Here is a 23,810-nt window from a genome sequence, read left to right on the forward strand (position 1 = left end):
TAGACCTAGGCTATCTTGTATGGATTTTTATACCATGGTCTAAATCACAAATACCTACATTTAACAATTCCACATCATAAGAACCTGATATTACCCAGAGCAGTGGACACTCTTGTGCCCTGCTCAGATCCTCTTCTGGTTCTGTGAGCCCATTCCCCAGCTCCTGTGACTTTGCTGCTAATAACTCTAACTGTGATCCTAATCAGATGTTTGCCCGTGGACTTCTCGTGCCCTGGTGCCCATTCAGAATGCCAAAGTCCCATAGCCAATGACTGGTGTAGGTGCACAAAACCCCGCCTCCAGATGAACAACTCTGGGCTGCCAACTTAGGCTCCAGAGCTCTCCAGTAATCAGGTTGACGCTACACCTGAAATCACATTCTTGTTTGGCTTCTTCTCTTTCCTTGTCTTGCTCCTTCCATTCCCTTCCTGGTTTTTCCTGGAGCCACTTCCTTAATAAATCACTTGTTCCCAATGCTCATCTCAGGGCCCGTTTCTGGGGAGCCCCACCAGAAAACATAGTCAGACTTCACTGAGGGTATTGGTCTTGACGTTGGTGCTGGTCATGTAATACACATCCATCGAGCGTGTGGGATTCCAAAGCCTTGAGACATCTTTGCTGGGAACCCTGACCCTGTGCCCAGAGGAGAAGGGGCTGCAGGACCAGGAGAGTGCCCTTGGGAGGCCTGCTTCACTCCAGGCCGTGTCCGTGAAGCAGCAATGAACATCACACCAACAGCCATGTGACTTCCCTTCTGACCATTTATTTTATTATAGTTTAACCAGGCTGTTCCCCAAACATATTTTGATCTCAATCATGGCCTCTTGTCCAGAAAGTTGAAATTGTGCCCTGCTTCTTGCCATCTTCATAACATCCCCACTCTCTTACATAACGTATTTCAAAATAAAGATTGAAACAGGAACTTAGCCGAGTTTTGCAACACAGAAGTGTATTTGAGGCCTACATTTATAGAAAGTGGTGGGAGGGGAAGAGCTACCAGTCCACGGGGTGGGGAACGTTCACACTGCAGGTAGTGACACGGGTGGGCAAGCAAGACAGGAATGGGGGTCTGAGTCGTGGGGGATCCAGGATCATCAGAAATGACTGACTTAACGAAGGGGAGAGTCTTAGAAAAACCTATAAACACACATTGTCTCCACATGGGAGGTGCTCACTTCCCCTGAGGGCAGACTAGAAAAAAAATGAAAGCAAGTCCAAAAACCCACATTAACCAAACACACACACATGATAAACTCTAAATAAGTCTCCACATAAACACCCTCAAAGAGGCACTTGGTGTCTCCAGCTCTGGGGTTGGAGAGATCTGGGGCTTTGGCCCAAAGGCAGGGGCCACTGCCCCCACAGTGGGGGACAGATACAGCTTCTGAAGGCTCTGGGGTCTGATCTCTTGGGTACTGGCCCAGCTAGATGGGAAGGAGACCGTTTAAAGAAGACCCTCCCTCCTCCTATTTCCCTGGACAGTGACTTACAGGAAGCTCTGTGCCCTGTGCATTTCCGAATAATAGTATATTGGCCTTTCTAAAGAGCACACATGGAAAGGGCAAATGCTGGCTATTTAAACATGGGCGTTGCATGATGGGGACTGACTGGTCCATGAGGCAGGGACCAGGTCCAGTTTCCTGATGTATCCACAGGGCCCAACACTGTGACTGGCACTTCATAGGTACATGACAAATGTTTGTTGAATGAGTGAATGAAATAATTCAAGAAGAAAATCCTGTTCTCCCAAGAATACAAATTTATAACCTTTCCACAGGTTATAAATTAGTTCTTTTTAACCCTCCAAGTGGAACGGTAATTCACTTATTCTCCTGACAACTGGCCCTAAAGGAACTTTTTTTAGTTGAAATGGAATCTTTTCAGTTGGAGCCAGGGAATTAATCTGGGTACGTCCAAATGAGAGGGTCTTCAGCAAAGGCACTGGTGAACTTCAGTGGGATAATCAATCTATCTCTAAGACCAGTGGTTGGTCCAGAACTGGCTGGTCAGGCTGGAGGCTAGGCAAGGAGCCTTATGTTTTGGGTGTCCTATCTGGGGAGGAGGGGTAGGTCTTTAATTATATCCTGGGGGAGGTCTGAGGCTGGCTGGTGGTGAAGAAGTCCTTTTGTAGTTGCCTGGAGAGAAGGCACCAGGAATAGATGCCGTGGAGGTTGTGAGAGGAGGGAGGTCTGGGACTGGCCAGAGAACTGAGGACCAGACAAGGGAAGATGGGTATGGCTGACCTCGGGGCATCTGCACATGCTGATCTCTCAGGCCACGAGGATGCTGGTCTGGGGAGAAACCCCCAAGCACGTGGGAGAGCTTGTGTCCATGAGAAAGATGAGGCATAAGGAGCATCTTGAGAATAAGAAGGCTTCTCTGATAAAATCTGTTTCCAGGGAAGGTTCTCAGCTAAATCATTGGACCCTCAGGGAATGGGAAAGCTAGCCATTGGTGTCTACACTGCAGAGAGAAAGCCAAGGGGTTTGAGAGAGGCTGGTAAGGAATGGATCATTGGAGGCTGCCACCTGGACACCCCAAGGGAGGTTAATTTGCAATGGTGATGGCAGTTGAAGGTACGCTGTCTTGACCATCGGGGCACAGGGCGGACTGGCGATCCGGGCCTCCTCCCCTTCTTGCCTTTCAGTTTCAGAGAAGAAGCTAAGGGTTCTTTGGGGAATGGTTTGGGTACGTGGTTTTGTGTTTTGTTTTTCATGTCAGGGTTGTATAGACACTGGCCAAATGTCCAGCTGTTTTCAAGAAGGACAAATTTGAGGCTTGCTGGGGGTGACTTTAGTGGACATGGAGGCCCTTCTGAGGGACAGCAAGGCACAGATATCCCAAATCCCTGCCTGCTTCTCGAAGGTCTCCTGGTGGGGCTGCCCAGTCCAGTCAGGCGGGGGGTGCAGGGGGGGTGTGGAGGATGCAGGGAAGGACGGAAGGCCAAGGCCTCTGTAGTGTAGCCCTGACAGTTGGGTTTCCTCTTTTTGTATTGCAGGTGCCTGACTTAAGCTTCAATTACAGAGGCACCCATTTTCAAAGACACTATGTCAAATAAGCACACTGCCAGCCACACAACCAGAGAGAAGGCTAGGCTGCACAGACCCCCTCCCCGCAAGGCCCTTTGTTTAAAAACCCTTCATTGGTTTCAACCTATGATCATTTGGGCTGCTTGTTTTTTCTCTTCCCTAGCTTTAAATTCTGGTTCTTATGTTTTAAGTTCACTAACAAAAAGTGAGTCCTGGAAATCCTAGGCCCCCACCCTAGACCCCTTTAAGGGGAAACCCAGCCCTGCGCACACTCTCTCCCATGACCTCACTGTGTGGCCCCAGGCGTGCCATGTAATTTCAAGGTCCTGTAAGTAATCAACTTTTCCCCCCAAAGTTTCCTGATGGTTATTGCCAAAGGGTATTTTGTAATCATAGTAAGAACCACAGGGTCTGGTCCAGCCACAGCGCTGGTTACTGATAGGCTGAGGCCAGCACAGAGCAGCCCTTGCAGGTCAGGGCACCATGTGCCACCACTTGAAGGTGAAGGGCTTCCTGTGGACGTTGGTGCCACAGTGGACTTCCCCCAGAAACTTGTGGTAGGCAGAGATGTCATCGACGAAGGTGCAGCAGAGGCCCAGGGGCTCCAGCAGGGAGCGCACGTGCATCTCCAGGCAGCACTCCTCCTCCACCTGCGGTCCGAAGGGCTTGGGGATGCCCAGGTCCTTGTTGAGGACAATCATGTTCACCTGTGGCGAGAGGTGGGGCACCAGTTCCCGTTCACTGAGCACCCAGTAGGTGCCTGGCCCTGCTCAAAGCTCCATGAACCCTCCCAACAAGCCTATGAAGTAGGTACTGTGATTATCCCCACTTTGCAGATGAGGAAACAGGCACAGAGGGGCTAAGCAACTCATACATGGCAGAGCTGACATGGAAAATCAGGCACCCTGCCTCTGCATGTATGTGTATATACATGCATGTGGCTTTATAGGTATGTATAAGCATGTGCATGAGCACGTATGTGTGTATTTACGGAAACATGCGTGTTTGTGTGTATGTGTGCATATATATCTATCTGTGTGGTGGGGAGTTCTAACCTCTATCTCATGGAAGATTCTCCTTTATGATAACAAGAATCCCTTCTGTACGTAAAGGCCTATTTAACTTGCAAAGCATTTTCCTAGGTGCTAAGGCAAAGGATTTCTCAGGACCCCAGTGAGACAGCTAGGATAAGCATATCACCCCTAGGAAGGAAAGAGGCCCAGAGAGGTGGGTGGGTGAGGCCACACAGAAGCTCGGCCAGAACAGGGACCTGGGCCTCTGACCAGACAGCCTCAGCCAAGAGGTCCCTTCAGCATCTAGCTGCCCTCTGATTGGTCTGGATGAGTTTTGGGATCCAGAATGCCTCACCATGTTTGGGAAGAAGGCTCTGGCCTGGCGGTCCTCATCCATCTTGAACAGAGCGGGCAGATCAATGATATCCTGCTCTGTGAGCCCCAGCTCCTTCTTGAGGATGTCACGGTTCCAGTCTAGGCAGCGCTGGGCAAGGGGGAAGAAGGGAGGGCAGGCAAGTGATGGGACGCCCCTGCCACCCTGCAGTGCCCCTTCCCCAGGGCTTAGTAGCAGTAGTAATAAAAGGAACAAGAAAGAAGATGGTCACAGAGAGCCAATTGGTGTGCCGTTGCCCCCACCTCTCAGTGACTGGCTCAGGGATGGGTAGTAAGTCAGGATTAAGGCAATCAATGTATGGAATTCCCCTGGTCACAGTAACTGGTTCAGGTTGGCATAGAGTGAAATGCAAGACTTTCATTTAATTGCTGGGGACATACAAGACCTCTCTGCAGATGGTGTGCTGGGTGGATGTGAGACGTTGAACTGCTGTAGCTATGCTCCTTCTATGAGGGCACATGTAGAGCCCAAGAAGTGCTGAGAAATAGAGCTGGAGCCCTGATCAACCTGTGACTGAAATCCATTTACTGCTGGGCTTCCCACTCATGTGAGCCAATCATGCCATTTTATTTAAATCAGTTTGAGTTTCCTGTTGTTTTTTTTAAATTGATACTTGAAATATGCCCATGCAACTAAGGAAATATTTAATTCAAGTAAATATGGCTCTGTTAACTGGTTTCTACTTCTGGATACAACCTTTGAGATTTAGGAACTTAGAAGGTGGGATCCATACATCGATAGGAAACTTCAGGGACCTCTGATCCCCTTAAACAAATAAAAATTCAGAGCATGTGTTCATATATGTATTTTTTCTGGGAGTCAGTTTTTCATCATGTTTTATCATATTTTAAAGGGGTGTGTCTCCCCCAAACGATATGGGCTCTAGCCTTAAAGAACCCTTGACTCCTTAGCACTGCCTGACATGCCTCCCTTTCCAGGTCTCCTGTCTGCTTCTAGCCTCTGCTGACCTGCACAGCCACCTTTTTCACTCTATTTAACCTGCAGCTTTAGCACCGAAGTAAAGCTGGGAGGCTGGACTGAATGATCATTGAGGCCCTTCCCTCTGCCATGTGCCCTGCACCTTGCCCATTCCCTATGGAAGCCCCAAGGATGTGAGAGGTGCCATTGGGCACAGCCTCGTCCCTCCCCAGGTCCTCTGCCCCAGCCCTTGAGCAGTGGATGAGCCCCTGCCCCTCACCTGGAAGTACTGGTTCTCCTGCACGAGGCTTTCATTGGACAGAATCTTGTTGATGGTGATTCGCTTGCTGCTCATCCCACCCAAGCCTGTGGGGGTCAGAGGACAGGGGACATTCTAGCCTTAAGTAGACAGCCTGGGTGTTCCCCTCTGCCAGGGTCCCCAGTTTCTAGGCTAACTGCTAGGATGAAGGGGATGGCGCTGGGGCGCAGGAAGGCACCCCTGGGGGAAACCAGGCCCCGTCTGCACGAGGAGTGCAGCATACACTCCTTTCTCCAGGGTTGTCCATGTCACTTGAGCTAGGGAAGGGATGGTGGCTGTCTTGCTCTCTCTCTTGCCAGAGGGTAGAGTGGCACAAATAGCCATCTGGAGCCTGCTTCCAAGGCTGAGCAATTGACCAGGGTGAGTGTGGCAGAAGCAGGGTGCCAGGGGGTGTCACCCTTCCTGTTTTCCAGACCCGCCTCATGCTCAGCTCCTGCCCTGCCCTGGCCTGCACTGGCCTCCTAGTCCACCATGATGGTTCCCATGGTGATCAAGCTTCTGGCCTGATTACTAATAACCTAACATTCACCCAGCACCTACTATGTGGCAGGTGCCCTTCTAGATGTTTCACATGGGTTAGGTCAGGAATCTTCCTCACATTTCTATGAGGTGGCTGCTAGCATTAAAGATGAGGAAACTGGGGCACAGAGAAGTCACAGGACTTGTCCAAGGTCTTGCAGCTGGTGGCAGAGCCTGTATGCAGACCAAGCAGACTGATTCTAGAGCCTAAGCTGTTAATTCTTTTTCTTTTTTGCTTGATCTGGGAATAGTCTGCTGGGCCACTGTACCTCCTAGTCTTGTAACCTGTTAGTGGCATAGAGACTGGTGTTGTACCTTGGACCTGAGCAGTCTCTGCACCACTACTTGGGCTTATTTGTAAAAACATAATGGCTCCTATGTCCTATAGGTAGCCCTGGGGTTATGTTTAATACAGAAAGAAGCCCACAGAAAGTCAAGACTCATGTTTGCCAATCTAAGAAGGAATTACCCATCAGTGGGGGTTAGAAAAGGACAGTGGTCTGAAATTGGTCTTGTCTATCCTAGACACCACTCACGATCAGAAACACTGCTTTTGCGTTTGGAGGACAGTAACGAATGTAAATAGCAACCAGCCTTAGGAACGCAGACTTTTGGGAGCAGGTAGGTTGGAGACACCAACCTGAAAAGTGACACAAAGTAATTAAAGAACAACGTATAAGAAATTGTCACGGTCTCTCTAACCTGTCTCACTATATTCACCTGACCAGCTTTTCCTCTTCCCATGATTAACTTAAGAGCAAACCTCATTTCAGTCTATCTCTGCCCCAGTTTGTGGCTGTCTGGATTAAGCAGATGACTTCTCACTCTGGGGCTGACAGTGGTGATGTCTGACTGTGTATCATCTCTGTCGACTCCCACTTTTCTTCCTGTCCCTCAGCCGCACCATGTATATTCTTCTCTACCTCCTTTTCTAAAACACAGGATCCTTGAATGCAGACTGCATATCAGTTTTGCGCCATTGAATGTTCCTTTGTGTCTGGTGCCATTTAAAGTAGACATAGTCCCGAAGAAGCCCGTGATGATAGTGAGGAGCAGTGGGCGACTCCGTGGTCCAGCTGACCACAGCGAGGGTCCCAGGAGGCCAGGGCTGCTTCCCACCATGGTGACCTCACATTCCTGGAGTGGACCAGATGCCCAGGGAAGTGGAGCTGGGTACTCAGGGACCATCTCGGTGTTCATCTGCCCCATCCTCTTGAGGTCTCTCTGGGGGCTCAGCAACTCGCTCCCCGCCAAGGCCCCAGGGGTACTCACCTTTGAACATGATGGCCTCCCCGTGGCCTTCCTTCTGCTTCTCTCGGAAGAGCTTGTAGCAGGCTGCAGTGCTGGCCATGAGCATCCGGAATTCCTGTGAGAGACCGTCCAGTGGGACAGTGGCCTCAGGGGACAGTGGCCAAGGAGCACTTGAAGGAGCCCCTGCTCTGAATCGGCAGATCGTCTCAAGCCTCCCCATGCCAAGTAGTAAAGGCTGCCAGGCAGGGCTTCCTCTGTTTCACGAGAATATTCCTCACCCTTCCTGATACAGAAATTCTCCCACCTCAGCAATGACATCGAGCAAAGCTCAGAGTCAAAAGTGGCCTTGGACAGAGTGGAAGAGCTTCTCTAAGTTGCTAAGAGGCCAGACTATTTGCACAAAATTTCCAGTGTATAAAGTTGCAGCCATTCCTTCTGCTTCAGAAAATGAAAGAAGTTCTTGCCCTTTCCAGAGCCCCCGGCCTGTACCCCATTGCTCTCTAGAGTGTTATGGCCAATACAGTAGCCACGGGGTCTCTGTGATTATTGGACGCTTGAATTGCAGCTAGTCTGAATTGAGATATGCTATTAAGAGTAAAGTACACACCAGATTTTGAAGAACTTAGTATGAAAAGAAATGTAAAATCTCTCATTAATAATTTTTATAGTGATTACATGTTGAAATGCTAAGATTTTGGATATACTGGGTTAAAAATTCACCTGCCACACACAACATGTGAACCAGCTTCAGCCTACTTCCTTCTTCCTCTAGGTGGTCCACTTCCTCTAGATCCTGCTCTCTGCTGGCAAGAGCTGGTAGTCCATGGGTTTCTCTACTACCCTATTTATTCCAGCCTCAGGGGCCAGCTCACCTTTGTGCCTGGGATGGGAACGAAGGTCATAAACTCGTCCACGTGGCCCACGGTCAGCCAGTCAGAGTAGAGCTCCACGGGCGCCTGTACCTGCTGGGCCTGCAGGAAGTCGCGCACCACCTTGGTCATCCTCCGGCCACCGGACCTGGGACAGGGTTGTGGAGGAGGCAGCTCTTCAGAAGGTTGCCCACTGTGCCTGCCTCACCAGAGGGCTTGCAGAAGTTTAGTCACTGGAACTTAGTCCAGACCCAGAGTGGCATCAGCAGAAAAGTCACAGAAAAGGAAACAGTCCTAGGGCTGAAAATCCCTAGTACAGGCAGGATGGTGTTTGAGTCCAGGGGGGAAAGAAAGACGTGTTAGCTGTAGCCATGGCCTGTGGAAAGGGCATGGTGCCCAGCCTTCAGCCCCAGAGGGTGTCTGGGTGTGAGGAGGCCAGCTCTGTGTTCTGGGATCCTGTCTGGGGTGCTGGATGGGGCTAGGGCACAGGCATGGTTCCAGAATCTGCCCTAACCCATGTGCCTCTTTGATATATTAACTTCTACTTAAGTTCAGTCTTTAATCAGTTCAAGTGACACCTCCTCCAGGAAGCCCTTCCTGGCTTCTAGATTACCTGAGGTGCTCAATCTCCCCATTACCCTTAGAATATAGCCCAAGGTCTTCACTATGGCTAATAAGTTCCTCTCTCCTTGGCCCTTGCCTGACTCTTCCACCTCATCTCCCTTCCTTTCTCCTTGTTCTGTTTGCTCCAGCCACGTGCTAAGCTTGTTACCACCTCAAGGCTTTGCCTTTGCTGTTCCTTCTATATGCAGTGCTCTTTCCCTCTGATCTTCCCATAGCTGCATCCTTCTCATCACCCAAGTCTCAATTTGAAAGTCAGCTCCTTAAAACCAAGAACCTAAAGCGCCCTCACCCCATCACCCTGCCATGTAATCCTATGTTATCTTCTTCATTGTGCTTATTAGCACCCAGAAGTACCCAGTTTATTTTCTTGCTTCCATGTTACTTTCTGTACTTCGCCAACCCCTCATTGAAAACTGCCCAAGAGCTGGGATCTTGTTTTGCTTACTACTGTATCTCGGGGACCTAGAACAATGCCTGGCACAGAGAATAAACATTTGTTTCTAAGAAACCCTCCCTGAACTTTCGAAGGGGTTAAGGACCCCTCCTTAGTTTCCCCTGGCTCCCTACCATTCTTTCTATCACTGAACACCCCCTGTTTCACGTCTGATCTCCACCATCTCCTTGAAGGCGGGGCTGGGCTTCATGTTTGGAACCCCATGCCTGACACAGGGCTTGGCACTTGGCTGGTGCTTGGGCAATAAATGCTCAATGGATGAGTGACTGCTGAGCACAGGGGAAGAGGGGAGGGTGGGCAATTGGTCACTGTGTGTGCCAGTGGCCTCCCTCCAGAAGGTAGAGCTTCCCATGTGGTGGACACCAAAGGAACTTGGTGTCCAAATCCTGGCTGATCTCATGTGCAGGTTCCTGGCAGCCCTTTTGTGAAGTGAGGACCCACAGTACTCATTTTCCCCCCAGTGACTGCTCTGACCAAGGAAGAATCTGCCTTTTCAATGACAGGTGAGTCACTTGGGGAGGGAGTAAGGGTGTTGTGGATAGGCCAGGGAGCCAGGGATTCAAGTTTTAGGGCAGAGTCTCTTTTGTGTACAGGCACCCCCTGAGGATTTGGTGCACACCCACTCATCCTCTTTCACTATTTCTTCTCTGGGCTCCTTTATCCCTCCTCCACCTGTTTTATAATCTCACCCTCCCATTTTGGGAAAAAAGTTACTTATTGAGTTTTATATTAGATTCTAATTCATACTAAGATGTAAAGGCCAACTTGGTTTTATTTCTAAGAGTGTCTATCTTATCAGAGAGTCATGGGAGGAGTTAATGCTCCCAGCCAATCACTTCATGTGTGTATATCCAAGGCCATTTGTAAAGAGAAATCGTAACCTCCCCTTCCACTGCCCCCAGTCCCATCCTGGCTTCTCTTACAGAGGAAAGCTGCTCCCGATGAGGATCCGGCCCAGGGGGTATGTCTTGCCATTCACAGTCACTGGGGGACTGACTTCCAGGTTCCCAAAGGAATCAAGGCTGGTGACAGGCTCAAAGAGAGGCTCCCGGGTCACATAGCCGAAATCTGGGCCCTGGGCAGGGGGCACACACCCGTCATTAGTCTCCTGCCACCAGAAGTCCTCAGCCCCAACCCAGCCACCCAATAGTGACCACTCTTTCCCCACCTTTGATCTGGCACCGTGGACACTTAGCCTCTTGGGGGGTTGCCCGTGGTCTTCTCATTCCCACCATAGAGCAGGCGCCTGGCCTGGGGCAGCTGAACTTGTGAGCACATTGGTGTGAGCACGGGCATGAACAGGAGCAAAGGAATGTGTATGAGTGTGCGCGCGTGTGTGTGTGTATCTGGGTCTCTGTGTGTGCGTCTGATTCCCAAACACAAGTGATTTTAGGATTAGTCCTCATTTTATCCCTGCTCATCTCTTAATGTCTCTGACCCTCCCTTTCCCATCTGTAAAAGAGCTGTTGGGTTAGGTGACCTGTGGTGGATTGTATTATTGTTCCCAGAGACTTGCTACCCCCTTCCCAGTAAGAGAATGTTGCTTCCCAAGCCATTGTTTTGTGCCTTTTCTTATTGCCCTGTGGAAGGAATATACTTCCCTGCCCAGCGTCAGGCTTGGTCATATGACTGTCTATGGCCAGGGAAATGTGAGCAGAATTGACGTGTACCAGTTCAGAGCAGAAGCCATGAGATGCACTGTGTATGCCTTCCTGCTCTTTCTTTCCTCTTTGTGTTAGGAGAACGGCATTTCCCAGACTGGGGCAGCTCCTGCAGTCTGGCCCTTACAACGAGGAAGGTCTGAGGAAGCAGAGCTGCAGACAGACAGCTGGCAGCCAATGGACTTTTGCTGTTGTCAGTCACTGAGATTTGGGGTTGTTTGTTACTGCAGCCTTAGCTAGTGAAAGCTGACCAATACACTCAGGAATGGCAGAAACACAAGGTAGATGCCATCCCAACTCATTCCCAACCAACCCAATTTGTTCGCCGAGCTCAGAATCCTTCTTAGCACAGAGCTCCAACAGACTGGAGCTGCCACATGACACAACCCCAGTGACCCCTTGAATTTTAAGATTCCTTTAATGATTTTTTGGTAAAAAAAGGTAGGAGCCTTGCTTGGAAGCTTGCACTGGGGCTGAGACTAAGCTTGTCTGACAAGAAACCTTGTTTGAAAAAAACGTGGAGTGGGAAGATGTGGCTTATCCTGGCCCAGCTGAGAGGCTCAAGTGCTAGCCGTGCCCAATGTGGTGGATGGCTGCAGCTTAGCGCTTTCTCGCCTGGGAGCCCCAGATGGCAAGATGAGATTTATTGGAGGCTGGGCAGCTGGGGCTTTACAGCATCACTCAGGCGGGCAGGCACGAAGCATAAAGCCAGGCTTGGCTCCAGGAACAATGCAGCCTGGGGCCTTGGAACCAGGCCAACCTGGAGCACTGAAGGCAGGTGGTGACTTGGGAAGAGAGAGCAGGATCTGGGAGGCCTTGTTTTTCATACCTGTGGCAACCATTCTGATGGCCAGTTTAACTCTACACCTCACAGTGTTGGAGGAAGCAGACAGCCCTCACTAAGGACAGTGTCCAGGGCCATGGCATGATAACTACAGCAACAGCGAATGATGGTCATTGTATCAGGCATGGCATGGATGCCTTATATAATGCTGTCGATCTTCACAACAATCCTGTGCTATCAATACTCTTTCTACCCCCATTTGACAGATGAGTAAACTGAAGCTTGAGAAGGTTAAGCTGTTTGTGCAAGGTCACATTGCTGCTAAGGAATAGAACCTGGATGCAGGGTCACGTCCCTCTGACATTTCAGAACTTTGCACTCACACCATTGGCTCTACCACCTCCCTGGGATGAGGGGACTAGGTTAGGGAATGTTCTCAAGAAGCAGGTCCCCTCTGAGCATCCCTGATATCTCATAGGGAGGCTGCCCTGCATATGACCCTGGGGAAGTCCCCTGACCTACTCTGGGTCTCTGTTTTATGCTCTAAGCCTCTCCCTGCCTCTTCCAGGTAGAAGGTAGGGACTGATTTCCAGTCTGCTTTGATTCAGTCCATGACTTGCCATGGGAATGAAGAAGGAGATATCTAAGCTGGCCTGTGCATACAGTAAAACAACAAATTTGACTGGATCTATACTGTTGGAACTCAATCAAGAATTAGGAGAAGTGCAAATTGTAGTGCTCCAAAATCTTACAACTACAGACTATTTACTGTTAAAAGAACATAAGGGATGTGAACATTCCGCAGGAATGGGTTGTTTTAATTTGTCTGATTTCTCTCAGACTGTTCAAGTTCAGTTGGACAATATCCACCATATCATAGACGAGTTTTCACAAATGCCTAAGGTGCCTAACTGGTTTTCTTGGTTTCGCTGGAGATGGCTGGTAATTACAGGTATGCTTTGGTTACATAACTGTACTCCTATTATGTTAATGTGTGTGCGCAATTTAATTAGTAGTTTAAAACCTATCCATGCTGAAGTTACTCTACAAGAAGATATGTCAAAGAAATAATCAATCTTCCCAGGTTTTCTTCTGCCTGCTACTTCTATAGCTTTTCTTCTTCCTTCCTAATTACAACCCTTAAATAGAATTCGTGCCTCATATCAAATTTACCGAGTATCATAACTCCTCCAAGTGGTAAAGATACCTCAAGACAAATGCTGGGCATAGAAGCCACAGGGCATAAATATGCAAAGAAGTAAAAAGCTAACCTTTTCAAACAATATGACTTCTCTCTCACTTACCAACTTAACATTTCCCTGTATGGCCCCGGAAGATGACTGGTTAGCCAGAGACGGGTAAGATTCCTCAAGGGAGGAACAACCTAAGACAGGCACAGTCGCAGGGGGGCCATCAGGTGAGAAATTGGGGATCAACAGAGGTGAGGCTTAGAACCTCACCCCCCCTGTTCTGAGAGAAATCTTCTGCATACGTGGATGTTTTATTGCCCTGGTCTAGCTTGGATTAACACATAGTCTACAGGCACACACCTGATCATCTACATTTGCTCTCTTACAACACTAAACTATGTTTTCTACCTTTATCTTGTATCTACCTACCACTTCAGCATTTTATTAAAAATAATAATGATAAAGAGAGAAATGTGGTATCCACATATAAATCAAGTATAAAAATCAAATGAGTATTCATATTTGAACTGACTGTTTATAGTTCATAATGCATGAGCAAAACCGAAAGTTTCTGTGATGACTGCCCTTGCACTGTTCACCATGTAAGAACTTGTTCATTATGCTTCAGAAGATTGGAGACTGACGAAAATTAGGCTTGGGGTGGATTAATGATTGTGCATTGAGCACTGAGTCCCCTATACAGAATTTTATTGTTGTTAACAACCATTTGATCAATAAATATGAGAGATGCCCTCACAACAACAACAACAACAACAACAACAAAAAGGTACACACTTCCAATGGTAAAATAAATAAGTAACCGGGATGTAATGTATAGCATAAGGAATATAGTCAAAATATGGTAACAACTTGGTATGGTGATAGCTGGTACCTAGAATTATCATGTATATAAATGTTGAATCACTGTGTTGTACACCTGAAACTAATGTAATGTAATACTGTGTGTCAACTACCCTTCAATAAAAAATAATTATCTACAAAAAAAAAAAAAAAAAGGATGTAAAAGGGGAGTGGCAATGGCCTCTAGAGTGGGGGTGGGGGTGTATGGTTAGATGACTTTAAAATAAACATATGAGTTAAATACCACAGCTTTAATAAGCTTTGAAGTTGGAACCATTATTTTTGACAATTACGTAACCATAATTTTCCTCTTTGAAACTTGTTGCAAGCTGGAGGTGGGACAGTGGCTGAACTCAGTGCTCCTATTTCCTATTTCCCAAGAGAAAAATCACCATATTTTGGGAAAGTATCAGTTATAGAGCTGGAAGGACCTTTGAGATCACTATCCCAACTGACCCACTTTACAGATGAGAAGAAGAGGCCCTATGCAACAAACTAATTTGCCAAGGGCTCCAAGGTCTCCTGACTACTCTGCCCTGTAGGAGTAGTCCCTAGGATCACACCCCTCCATCCTGCGGCGGCCCTCGGCATCTTACCAGGAGCTCCTTCACTGGGAAGTCCTTCAGGTTCCCATCTCGGGGGGAGTCCAGTACAACAGGGAAGCCTTTGTGGGGGGCCTCAATGTAGCCAAACTCGATTTCATCCTTTGAAGACACCAAGGAGAGCTGTCAGATGAGCCCACAGGGCCACCAGTGAACAGCAGCCAGCCTCCCCAATTCTCCTCCCCACAAGCAAATGAATGGCAATGGTTTTTTACATACCCTTCCTCTGTCTCTGCACATCCCAAGCATGTCTATACTCGTATCAATTCCATTTTGAAAAACATAATTGATAATATCCTGTTATTTTCCTGTAAGTAACACCTTAACTTGAAGTGTATTCCGTATTTATAAATGGGCTTCTTTTTAGCTGTTGTATAGTACTCCATGGCAAGACTGTTCTATCATATGGTCACACAGTCCCCCATGGATGGACATTTAGGTTGTTTTTCGAGCAGCACTGCAGTGAATTGTCTCATGCATTAAGTCTCTGTGCACACTTGCACATATGCTCTGACAGCAGAATTCCCATACATGGAGCTGCTGGGCGCCAGGCTACTGACATTAAGCCAACTCTTCTTGCCTGACCCCTGGGCCACATCCTTCCCAGCCTGGGCTTCCTCACCTGGATCCAGCGGTCACCTCGGTTCAAGTACTGGAAGCAGACCTTCAGTTCATAGTTGGTTTTCTCTACCAGGTTCTTTACCTCTTTCAGGAACAGGTAGTTGTCCTTCATGCTGAGAAGTTAGGGAAGAGGAAGGGTGAGAAGACACCAAGAGCAGCTGGCACCTTGGGGCTGCACTGAGCAGATGAGCCGCATCTGTGTTCACAGTCACCTTTGCAAAGGCCACTGGAGTCAAGGGCCAAGCAAACTCAGCCACTCACATGGTGTTAGCTGCTCATAAAGTCACACTGCTGGTAAGTGACAAGCCAGGATCTGAACTCAGGTCTGTTTGCCCCGAAGCCCCAGCTTAGGTCACTCTGCCTCACTGCCTTTGTGCCATGGCCACTGCTTACCAGCACACAAACACCGACACGGGGGGCAGGATGTTGGGGGTCATGATCCATGGAGCAATACGGAATTTCACGGTGTCAGTGAAGATGGGTGTCAGGGGAATCTCCTAGTCGTGGGAGAGAAGGGGAGGGCATCAAAAATCTCATCAGGGTGTTTTCCACTCCTGCCTTCCAAAGTGGGTGAAACTGATACCATAGTACATTTATTGAGCACTTACTGTGTGCCAGGCCCTGGGATAAGTATTTTTACATGAACCATTTCATTTCTGCCTTACAATAGTCCCGGGGGTATATACTATATAATCCTGTTTTATAGATGGGGAAACCGAGTCACAGACCTCAAAGTCACAGAACTGTGATGTAGCTGTCCAAGGTCACACGAATAGTACCTGGTGGAGCCTGGAATCAAACCCAGATGGTCTGGCTGCTGAGCCCATACTTTTAATCACTGTCTAATCTGCCCAATCAAAGTTCTCTTCCTGAAATCGCCACATCATGGCTGAGCCAGCCCGGCCCTTCTGTTTTTGCTCTGGGTACCTTGCCCTTTTCTATGTGTGAGCACTTTAATGTTGCTTGGGAGAATTTTGCTATGTTCAGATTGCTCTTTAAGGGAAGGTCCAGGAAGCTCGCCTGGAACCTAAGGGAATATGAGATACGGTTCCAGGGTTCATCTGTGGGGCTGGCTTTGAAGAGCCACGGGAAGCTGGCCCCTGCCCTTGCGAGGCAGGGTGGGGGTGGGACTCTGGCTCAGCTGGCCTTTCCTGCCTGGTCTGCCCTTCGAGTTTCTCCTGGTGCTCATCGGAGGGGCCTGACGGAGGGACCCTGATGGCCAGGCTGCTCCAGGCACAGTGGAGCAGCAGAAGCCTCCTCCCCACCCTATCCTGTTGGCTCTGCCTTTTCCTCTTCCCAAGGGCTTGAGGGTACTTTGTGAAAGAGTTCTTACAAGTTTGAATGCTCACAACCACCCGAGGAAGCAGAAGTTTTTGCTGTTTCTGTTTTACAGATGGGGAAACTAAGGTACAAGGTGTGAATTCACTTGCCCACCGTCTCATGGGCTCGAACCTGGGCGGCCTGACTCTTGGGCCATCTGACTCCAGAGCCCATTCTCACACGTCTGAGCTAGACCCCGCCTCACCTTCTAAGGAGCCAGTTGTGTCCGGCCCCAGAGTGGCCCAGGGATGAAAATGGGGAGGAAGCCTGTGTCTGGGAGGGCAGCCAGGTCCCTCCCTGTATCTGAGCAAAGTAGGGTGGGCCTGAGAGGCAGGCAGGTGTTGGGACTGCAGTCTTTGTCATGAGAGGTCCTAAGTGAAAGGGGTGCCTCCTCTAAGGCAGGCATTCTTTCTTGTCTAGTTTTTCCAAAGCAAGAGCAAAGGTGGGTGAGACATCTGGCTACAGGGTGGGGCCACGACCTGGGACTGGGGTTTGGTGTTTGGCCTGTGATTAGAGTTGGTATAACCTACGGCTAGCATGAGGGGTCAATCTGGGGAAGGAAGAACCAGGAGTCAATAAACCTCACATGTGTGGCCTAGTTTGCACCTTGCGCTAACCACTGGGTCTCTGTGCCTTAGGCCTAGGCCCATACTACTACAGGGAGGAGGGTGGACCGGGGACAGGCCTGGTGCATGTCAGAAAACCTTACCTGTAGAGAACCCTGGGGAGTAGGTGCAGTAAGGAGGCAGGTCCCCGGGGTAGTGGGGGACATTAGGTCTCGAGCCTCAGTCCCCCTGGGTGCTTTGAGGGAGGTGGGACAATCAGGGGCTCCTGGGAGCAGCCCTCTGGAAGGAGCCCTCTCCAGCCCCCAGGGGCAGCCCCTCAGGGTGGAGGCCTGGGGCTCTCACCGCAGCCATATACTCCAGCAGGCTGACGTGGATGGAGACCAGGCCTGAGAAGCCTTCGTCGGGAAAACGCAGACCTTCCACGAAGAACATCAGCTCCGCGGAGCCGCCTGTGTACTTGACCACATGGTAGAGCTTCTTGCGGCCCAGAATGTGGATATAACGCTGGCCGAAAAAGGGGTCTGGAGGAAAAAGGACCAGTATCAGGCCCCCACCCCCACCAGGAAGAGGTCAGCGTGGTGGGTCACTGATGGGACACAGAAGGGTAGCTTGTCCTTTAGACACAGAGAAAAGCACAAGCAGAAAAATGCCACCAGAAGGGCCATGGTCTGGTCACTGTCCCAGCACTGCTGTGTGCTAGTTGTGTGGCACAGAACCAGACCACTTCTGGCTTCTGGCTTCCTTGTCTATAAAATGAGCTTACTCTCCCAGGCATGGCACACAGGATAGCAAATGATGATTGAGCAGCCAGTGGGGTTGAGGAAGGATTACTGTTCCTACTTTACAGATGAGGAAACCGAGTCTCAGAAAGGAGAAATGGCTTGTATGAGGTCATATAGCCAGTAAGTGGCTGGGCTGGGACTCAAATTCAGGTCTAATTTTGCATACCAAGCTCCCCTCCCCTTTATGTAAGTAAAACACTAATGTGCCCACTTGTACCAAAAATTCCCTTCCATATAACGGAAGCCATATTGGCATAAAGACCTGTGCCTGGGTCTCTAGCTGTACATTTCCATGGCTGGGAGAAAAGGCAGGTTTCTCCAGCACTCCTGCCTCACTGAAATCCCCCAGCTCTTCTCAGCGTTGTCCTTCTGGGAACAGTTGCCTCCCTTCTTCTTTTAGGCCTTGATCTGTGTCACGTCTGGGAATTATGCCCAGACCCCACTCCTGCCATCCGCCCCGAGACCAAGCCAGGGGCTCTGGAGCTTCTGAGGCCCCCTGTCCTTCCCCACAACTTTCTAAATGGATGTGATCTCAGTGTTTAGTTGCTGGCCCTGAGAGACCATCACCTGTGAGGGGACAGAGATAGGCCCAGCTGGTTGTGTTTAATAAGTGTCTACAAATGAACCAGTGGCTCCCACCCACTCCCTATGGGGGAATTTCCAGGCCAGTTCAGAACACATGTACTGAATTACTATGCTGTGACCAGCACGGGCAAGGACTTCTGGGGGAGACAGAGATGGTCAAGCTGCAGCACTCTAAGGGCAGTGCTCAGCAGATCAGATAAATGCGGTTGTGGGAAGTGTCATAACAGAGCTATGAGGTGATAGATCCATCAGGTTACTGGGTGAGGAGGGGAAGGGAAGGGAAGCAGGGTGGCAAGCACTGGACCAGAGGGATGCCCTTCAGGGCAGCAGAGGCAGGGTGCCAGGAGGAGATACTTGCATTGGCAAAGGCATGGAGGTAGGACCCTATGTAGTTCCAGAAGGAGTTTCCTTATGCCCTGCAGAGCTGGAAGGGCAGAATCAGGCTCAGCTCAGCACTCTTGTCAACAATGATGGTAATGGTTAATGACCAGTCACCCATGGGTTAGAACATGTAACCAGAACAGTGCTGACACAAACAGGGTGCTTGATTAAAACTTGCAAATTGAAAGGAGGAACCACTGAAACCTAGACTCAGGATGTCTCCTCATGTAGGACAATGTGCTCAACGAGACCCTGGTTATATATCTCATGGAGGGCATAACTTTAGTGGTTATGACTTCCAGAGTCAGAGAGGCCAGGGTTCAAAGACTGCCCTGGCTTGACGAGCAGTGAAACTTCAAAGAGAATTCGCTTAATCTCCCAGAGCCTCAATTTACTCATCTGTTCAATGAAGCCACTGCAACATAAAATGACACAGTCTCAGTAACTTAGAGAAGCTCTGTAACCGTGGGTAACCACCTGTAACATAACTGATGGAACCCCTTGATATTACTTTTATGACAGTGCATGGTAAGTCAACATACCCCTTATTGCAAAACTTAGGACCTTTTCACTGAATGGCTCATGACCAGAACACAAAGGAATAATGCTTCCCCTCACTTCCTCTTGGGTGGGCCCAAGAAATGAAGCAGACAGCCTCAGATGGTGAACGTCTCCAGGAACTCATCACAGACTGACACAGAAGGCGAAGCCCTTCTCACCCAGAAACAAAAAGGTGTGCCCCGTGTTCCAGTCATTGAGAAGACACAGACGGATCTGCACAATTAAAAAATTCTCTTCCTCCCTTGCTCACATGCCCCGGGCTGCACTTGAACTGATGCTCAGGGGAGAGATCTCAGGCTTAGAAGCTGACTTGTCTTTGCAGAAAGCTCCAAACCTTTCCCAGGGCTCCGGGCAGCCGGGAGGGGGCAGGGCTCCATCAAGGCCTGCGGAGGGAAGGGGTCTGCCAGGGGGCTGGGTCAGGCGGAAGTATACATTCCTCTCAATCGGCATCAGTTTTCTCCCTCCATGGCCTGTAATTTACATGCATCTCTCTTTCTGGTAGCTTGGCCAGCTCCAGGCCGATTGATTCCTTGGTGGGAACAACCCAACCACTGTCCCGAGGGGCTTCCTTCCCCCCCCTGGCTCCTTGCTCGCCCGCCTGAGCGCCACCAGCTCTCCGTGCAGAAATTAACAATGCCCCTCTATTGAGCGGTGCGCGTGCCTCGGGCTGGGCCGCCGTCACCCTGACCTCTCCTTCGCCCCAGGCACTGGCCCAGGCACTGGCCCTGCCACTGGCACCTGGTATGGTCTGGCATAAGACTTTGGGGCACTTTGGAGCCATTCCACCTCCCAAGGAGGCTCCCTGATAGTGTGACCAAATGTCCTAGTTTGCCCAGGACTGAGGGTTTCTGAAGATAGGGGTTTTTCAGAGCTAAAACCAGGAAAAGTTCTGGGCAAACTGGGACAAAGTGGTCCTTGTATCCCTGTAGGATGAGGTCAGGCCCCAACTTTGGGATCTGGAGGCAGAATCTGAGGCTGGAGTACAGACATCTGGGCCTTCCTAACAGCGCTGGAGACTTCTGGTTGATTAATTAATGGTTATAATTAATAATCACACTCATGATCCCACCAAGCACCATCTATCCAGTGTGGTCCCTGGCTGGCTACTAGGCTGAGTGCCTGGTGCGTGTGCCTCATTTGCCCCTCATCCCGATGTGACATCACAGATGAGGAACCCAAGACATGGGCTAGTGAGTAGACCTGCCCAGATCCAGGATTTGAACCCTCTGGGCTCCCTCTCGGGGCCCTTTGGCCTCCAGCCAAGCCTCCTGCCCTTGGGGGACACAGGTGACACATGACATTCATGTGACACAACACATTCTCATCCACAGGTGTACTCGGATTTTAACAGAACCCCAAAATGTTTGCGTGGAAGGAAAGGAAACTGCCACTGATGATTTTCACGCTGTTCTTTAGTGTGTGCAGAGTCTTCACCCAGGGGTTCACATTTTGTGGGACACTGACTACTCTGGGATCATGGCTGTGTCAGTACCTCCCCCGCTGCAGGACAGCAGTCCAGAAAAGACACTGGGGAATGGTGTGTCAAAGTGCCAGGGTGGTACTCCTCTTTTCCTCGCCTGCTCAGGACCCATCTCAGATGGCAAGTGACGGGGAGGGATGTGATCGCAGGGCCAGACATCAATCCACTCCTATCAACAGAAGGAACCCTCTAGATAACGTCCAGGTATCTATTAGCAACAGGTCATGTTCACAGTTCGATACCATGGTCCAAAAGCCCAGGGGGAGGTCCTGCTGGTGCCACTCCAGCCCTGGTTGGCAGCCCCATTCCCTGTGGCAACCCTGGCCTGGTGGGGATAAATATCAACATCTCTGGCCCCTGGGGCAGTGGACCCGGCCTGTCTCGGGGGACATTCCAACCTGTGTGAGGTCACTGCCTGAGCCCAGGATGGGTCAGAAGGAGGACTGGCTTCAGATGGCAGCTCCCCGCTGCTGTCCTGGCTAAATCACTCCCTGAGCTGAGGGTCCAGGGCCCCGGGACCAACTCCTCATGCTGACTGTGCTGGTTCTAGTGGGCCTGTTCAGAGGTGGGCCTCAGAGCTGCGCTGGAGATTCTAAGCCCTCCACTCTGCATCATGGCCAATTGCAAAGCTGACTATTTTGCTGATGGAGCTTTTGAATATGTAAATCAGATCTTAATAGTCCCTTGCTTCAAACCCTCTAATGGCTTTCCACTTCACTCAGAAAAAAATCCAAGCCCTCTTTGCATGCCCCGGCCCCTGCCCAGTTTGCTGACCTTGAATCCAACACCCCTCCCCCTGCTCTGCCCTGGGTCTTCTTTCTGCTCCTCCAATGCTACAAGCCAGCTCCCTCCTCTGGGCTTTATACATACTGTTCCCTCTACTTAGAACGCTCTTCCCTCAGCCCAGGAATGAATGGCTCCTCCTCAGTGTTGACTGGGGTCTCAGCTCAAATGTTACCTGCTCAGAGAGGCCTTTCTGGAGCACCCAGGCTGGTGGGGCCTCACCTCTGCCCCTGCTTCTCTCTGTTACTTATCTGGGTTTTTTCCCCCCAATATTGCTACCTATTATGTCTTCTTTATTAGATTGTCACCTCCTCGGGGGCAGGCTGTGATTGCAGAGTTCAGTGCAGGGATCCCAGCGCTGAGAACAGCGCCTGGCACTGAGGAGGCTCAACATTTACAGAACAGAGACAGAGCAGGAAGCTGTGCGGACTAGCTCCAGGGTCGAAGCACGTTCCCTACATAGTGAGGGCCCCAGATGCCTGTCATTGTCGATAGGAGCAAGGGGTCAGCTCCTTGAGGGTGCCCACAGCATCATCAGGGGCTCTTTAAAAGTCAGAGGCATTCTCAGCTCCAGAAAATCTGAGACGGGCTGAAAACACCCGGAGGAGTGGGGTACCTGCCTCAGGGAACCTGAAGATGACATGACTCCAGGGAAGAAGGACCTTAAAAACCCTTTCTCCTCTGGTTCATGGGCAAGAAGGGCCTCGGGGTTCTACATAAACCCATGTCACTCTCAGCTCCTTGGAGGGAGGAGAGATTCATCCCATGGACCTGACTTCGCAGGACAATGACGCTCCTGGTGCTACTACCAAGAGGGCAATCCTGGCTCTCTCCAGTAACCCCTACCTGTGGGGACCTGACTGCTAAGAGGAGGGGTCTGGGGACCTCGAGGGCAGAGCTGGGCCCCAGCAGGGGCAGCTCAGTGAGCGCTGGATGGATCAGAATGGCCCAAGGGCTGGGCTGGGTCACTCACTCTCCACGTAGAAGACGCCCACTTTGTCCGAGTCCGACATGGAAATGTAGAGAACCATCTCATATCCGGCAGGAAGGCGGTCCGGGCCTTTGGTCCTCAGGATCATTTGGGACATGTCCTTGAGGTCTGGGGGGTGGACACAGGAGGAGGACAGAATTAAAAGATTTGCAGCTGGAATGGTGGCTCACAAATGATGGTTACTTTTCTAATCAGGACAGAGAAACCCCACACATGTTTATTATGGAAATTATAAAGAAACATAAAAACTGGTTGTCATCTTTACCACTACAGAGGACTTCCTCTAACCTTTCGGGAATTTCCTTCCAGTTCTTCTTCTATATACATGTCACTTAAAAAACATGGTTCCAACTGAACTATGTTGATAGTTTTGTTTTCAACAAGGGTGGATATTTGAGGCCACCATCCCCGCCTCATCCTCCACTCAGCCCAGGACTTAGCATGAGTATTTCCATTGCTCCTCCTTGCCCCCAACCCCGAATGCAGGTCCCGGTGGCACCTTCCTTGCTGTAGACCTTCTGGTCACTGCAGTCCTCCTTGGGCAACCATGGCGTGTCTCGGTCACAGTTCACCAGCAGGATGGCTCCCTGGCCCTCGGGGCCCCAGGTCCAGGTCGCCTGCATTGGCAGGAAGAGAGGTCAGTGCCCTCTGTCCCACCTCCTGGCAGATATCCCCAGCTGGTGTGCAGACCCCACAGGAGGCCAGAGAGATAGCCTGAGGATGAGGATAAAGAGCAGGCACCACCTCCGGGGCAGCAGTGCCCGGGCAAACGTGAATCCCACGTCTGATGCCTGGAGGGGGTCAGCAGAAGCACCAAAGGCAAGTGCAGGAGGGGGACAGAGGCAGAGACACGTACAGGAGGGTTGAGCAGGGCATTTGTGAGCCTCATGTCTGGGGTGCCTGCACCTAGAGGAGTGTGGAGGCAGGGAGACAGAGGGGGCAAGGGAAATGAGCAGGCAGACATTCTGCGAAGGGCTCAGGGGAGATGCCTGGATGGCCAGACACCCAGCTGTTGCCAGACATGCTCTGAGTGCTCCAAATGGGGCCTGCAGGGCGATCCATTTTCCACACTGCAGCCAGAGTGATATTAGAACAAGGTCCAATCAGATCATGTTGCCTTCCTGCTCTAAGTCCTGTCAGGGGGCTTCCTGCTTTAAGTCTCAATCCTTCACTGTGGCCTGCAAGCCTGGGGGAGACCTGCCCACCTCTCCACCTGTTGCCCTCCACCTTCCCCCTCACTCACTCTGTTCCC

The 23,810-nt window shown here is 50.3% G+C and overlaps 1 protein-coding gene across 1 annotated transcript in view; it reads right to left on the bottom strand.

The window, feature by feature from the left end:
* Nucleotides 1-2,861: 2,861 nt before the first annotated feature.
* The window catches only part of PADI2 (peptidyl arginine deiminase 2), a 42,024-nt gene continuing 21,075 nt past the window's right edge, over nucleotides 2,862-23,810 (bottom strand). Inside the window, exons 5-16 of the mRNA XM_036914405.2 lie at nucleotides 23,058-23,175; nucleotides 22,541-22,666; nucleotides 17,338-17,516; nucleotides 15,503-15,606; nucleotides 15,111-15,222; nucleotides 14,483-14,590; nucleotides 10,314-10,465; nucleotides 8,316-8,460; nucleotides 7,465-7,558; nucleotides 5,635-5,720; nucleotides 4,398-4,526; nucleotides 2,862-3,736 (exon numbers count right to left, since the gene is read on the bottom strand). Of these exons, the coding sequence (XP_036770300.1) occupies nucleotides 3,503-3,736; nucleotides 4,398-4,526; nucleotides 5,635-5,720; nucleotides 7,465-7,558; nucleotides 8,316-8,460; nucleotides 10,314-10,465; nucleotides 14,483-14,590; nucleotides 15,111-15,222; nucleotides 15,503-15,606; nucleotides 17,338-17,516; nucleotides 22,541-22,666; nucleotides 23,058-23,175 (1,587 nt within the window). The 3' untranslated portion in view covers nucleotides 2,862-3,502. The remainder of the gene's footprint in view (nucleotides 3,737-4,397; nucleotides 4,527-5,634; nucleotides 5,721-7,464; nucleotides 7,559-8,315; nucleotides 8,461-10,313; nucleotides 10,466-14,482; nucleotides 14,591-15,110; nucleotides 15,223-15,502; nucleotides 15,607-17,337; nucleotides 17,517-22,540; nucleotides 22,667-23,057; nucleotides 23,176-23,810) is intronic.

This window comes from Manis pentadactyla, chromosome 4 (assembly GCF_030020395.1).
Source record: "Manis pentadactyla isolate mManPen7 chromosome 4, mManPen7.hap1, whole genome shotgun sequence".
Classification (NCBI taxonomy): Eukaryota; Metazoa; Chordata; class Mammalia; order Pholidota; family Manidae; genus Manis; species Manis pentadactyla.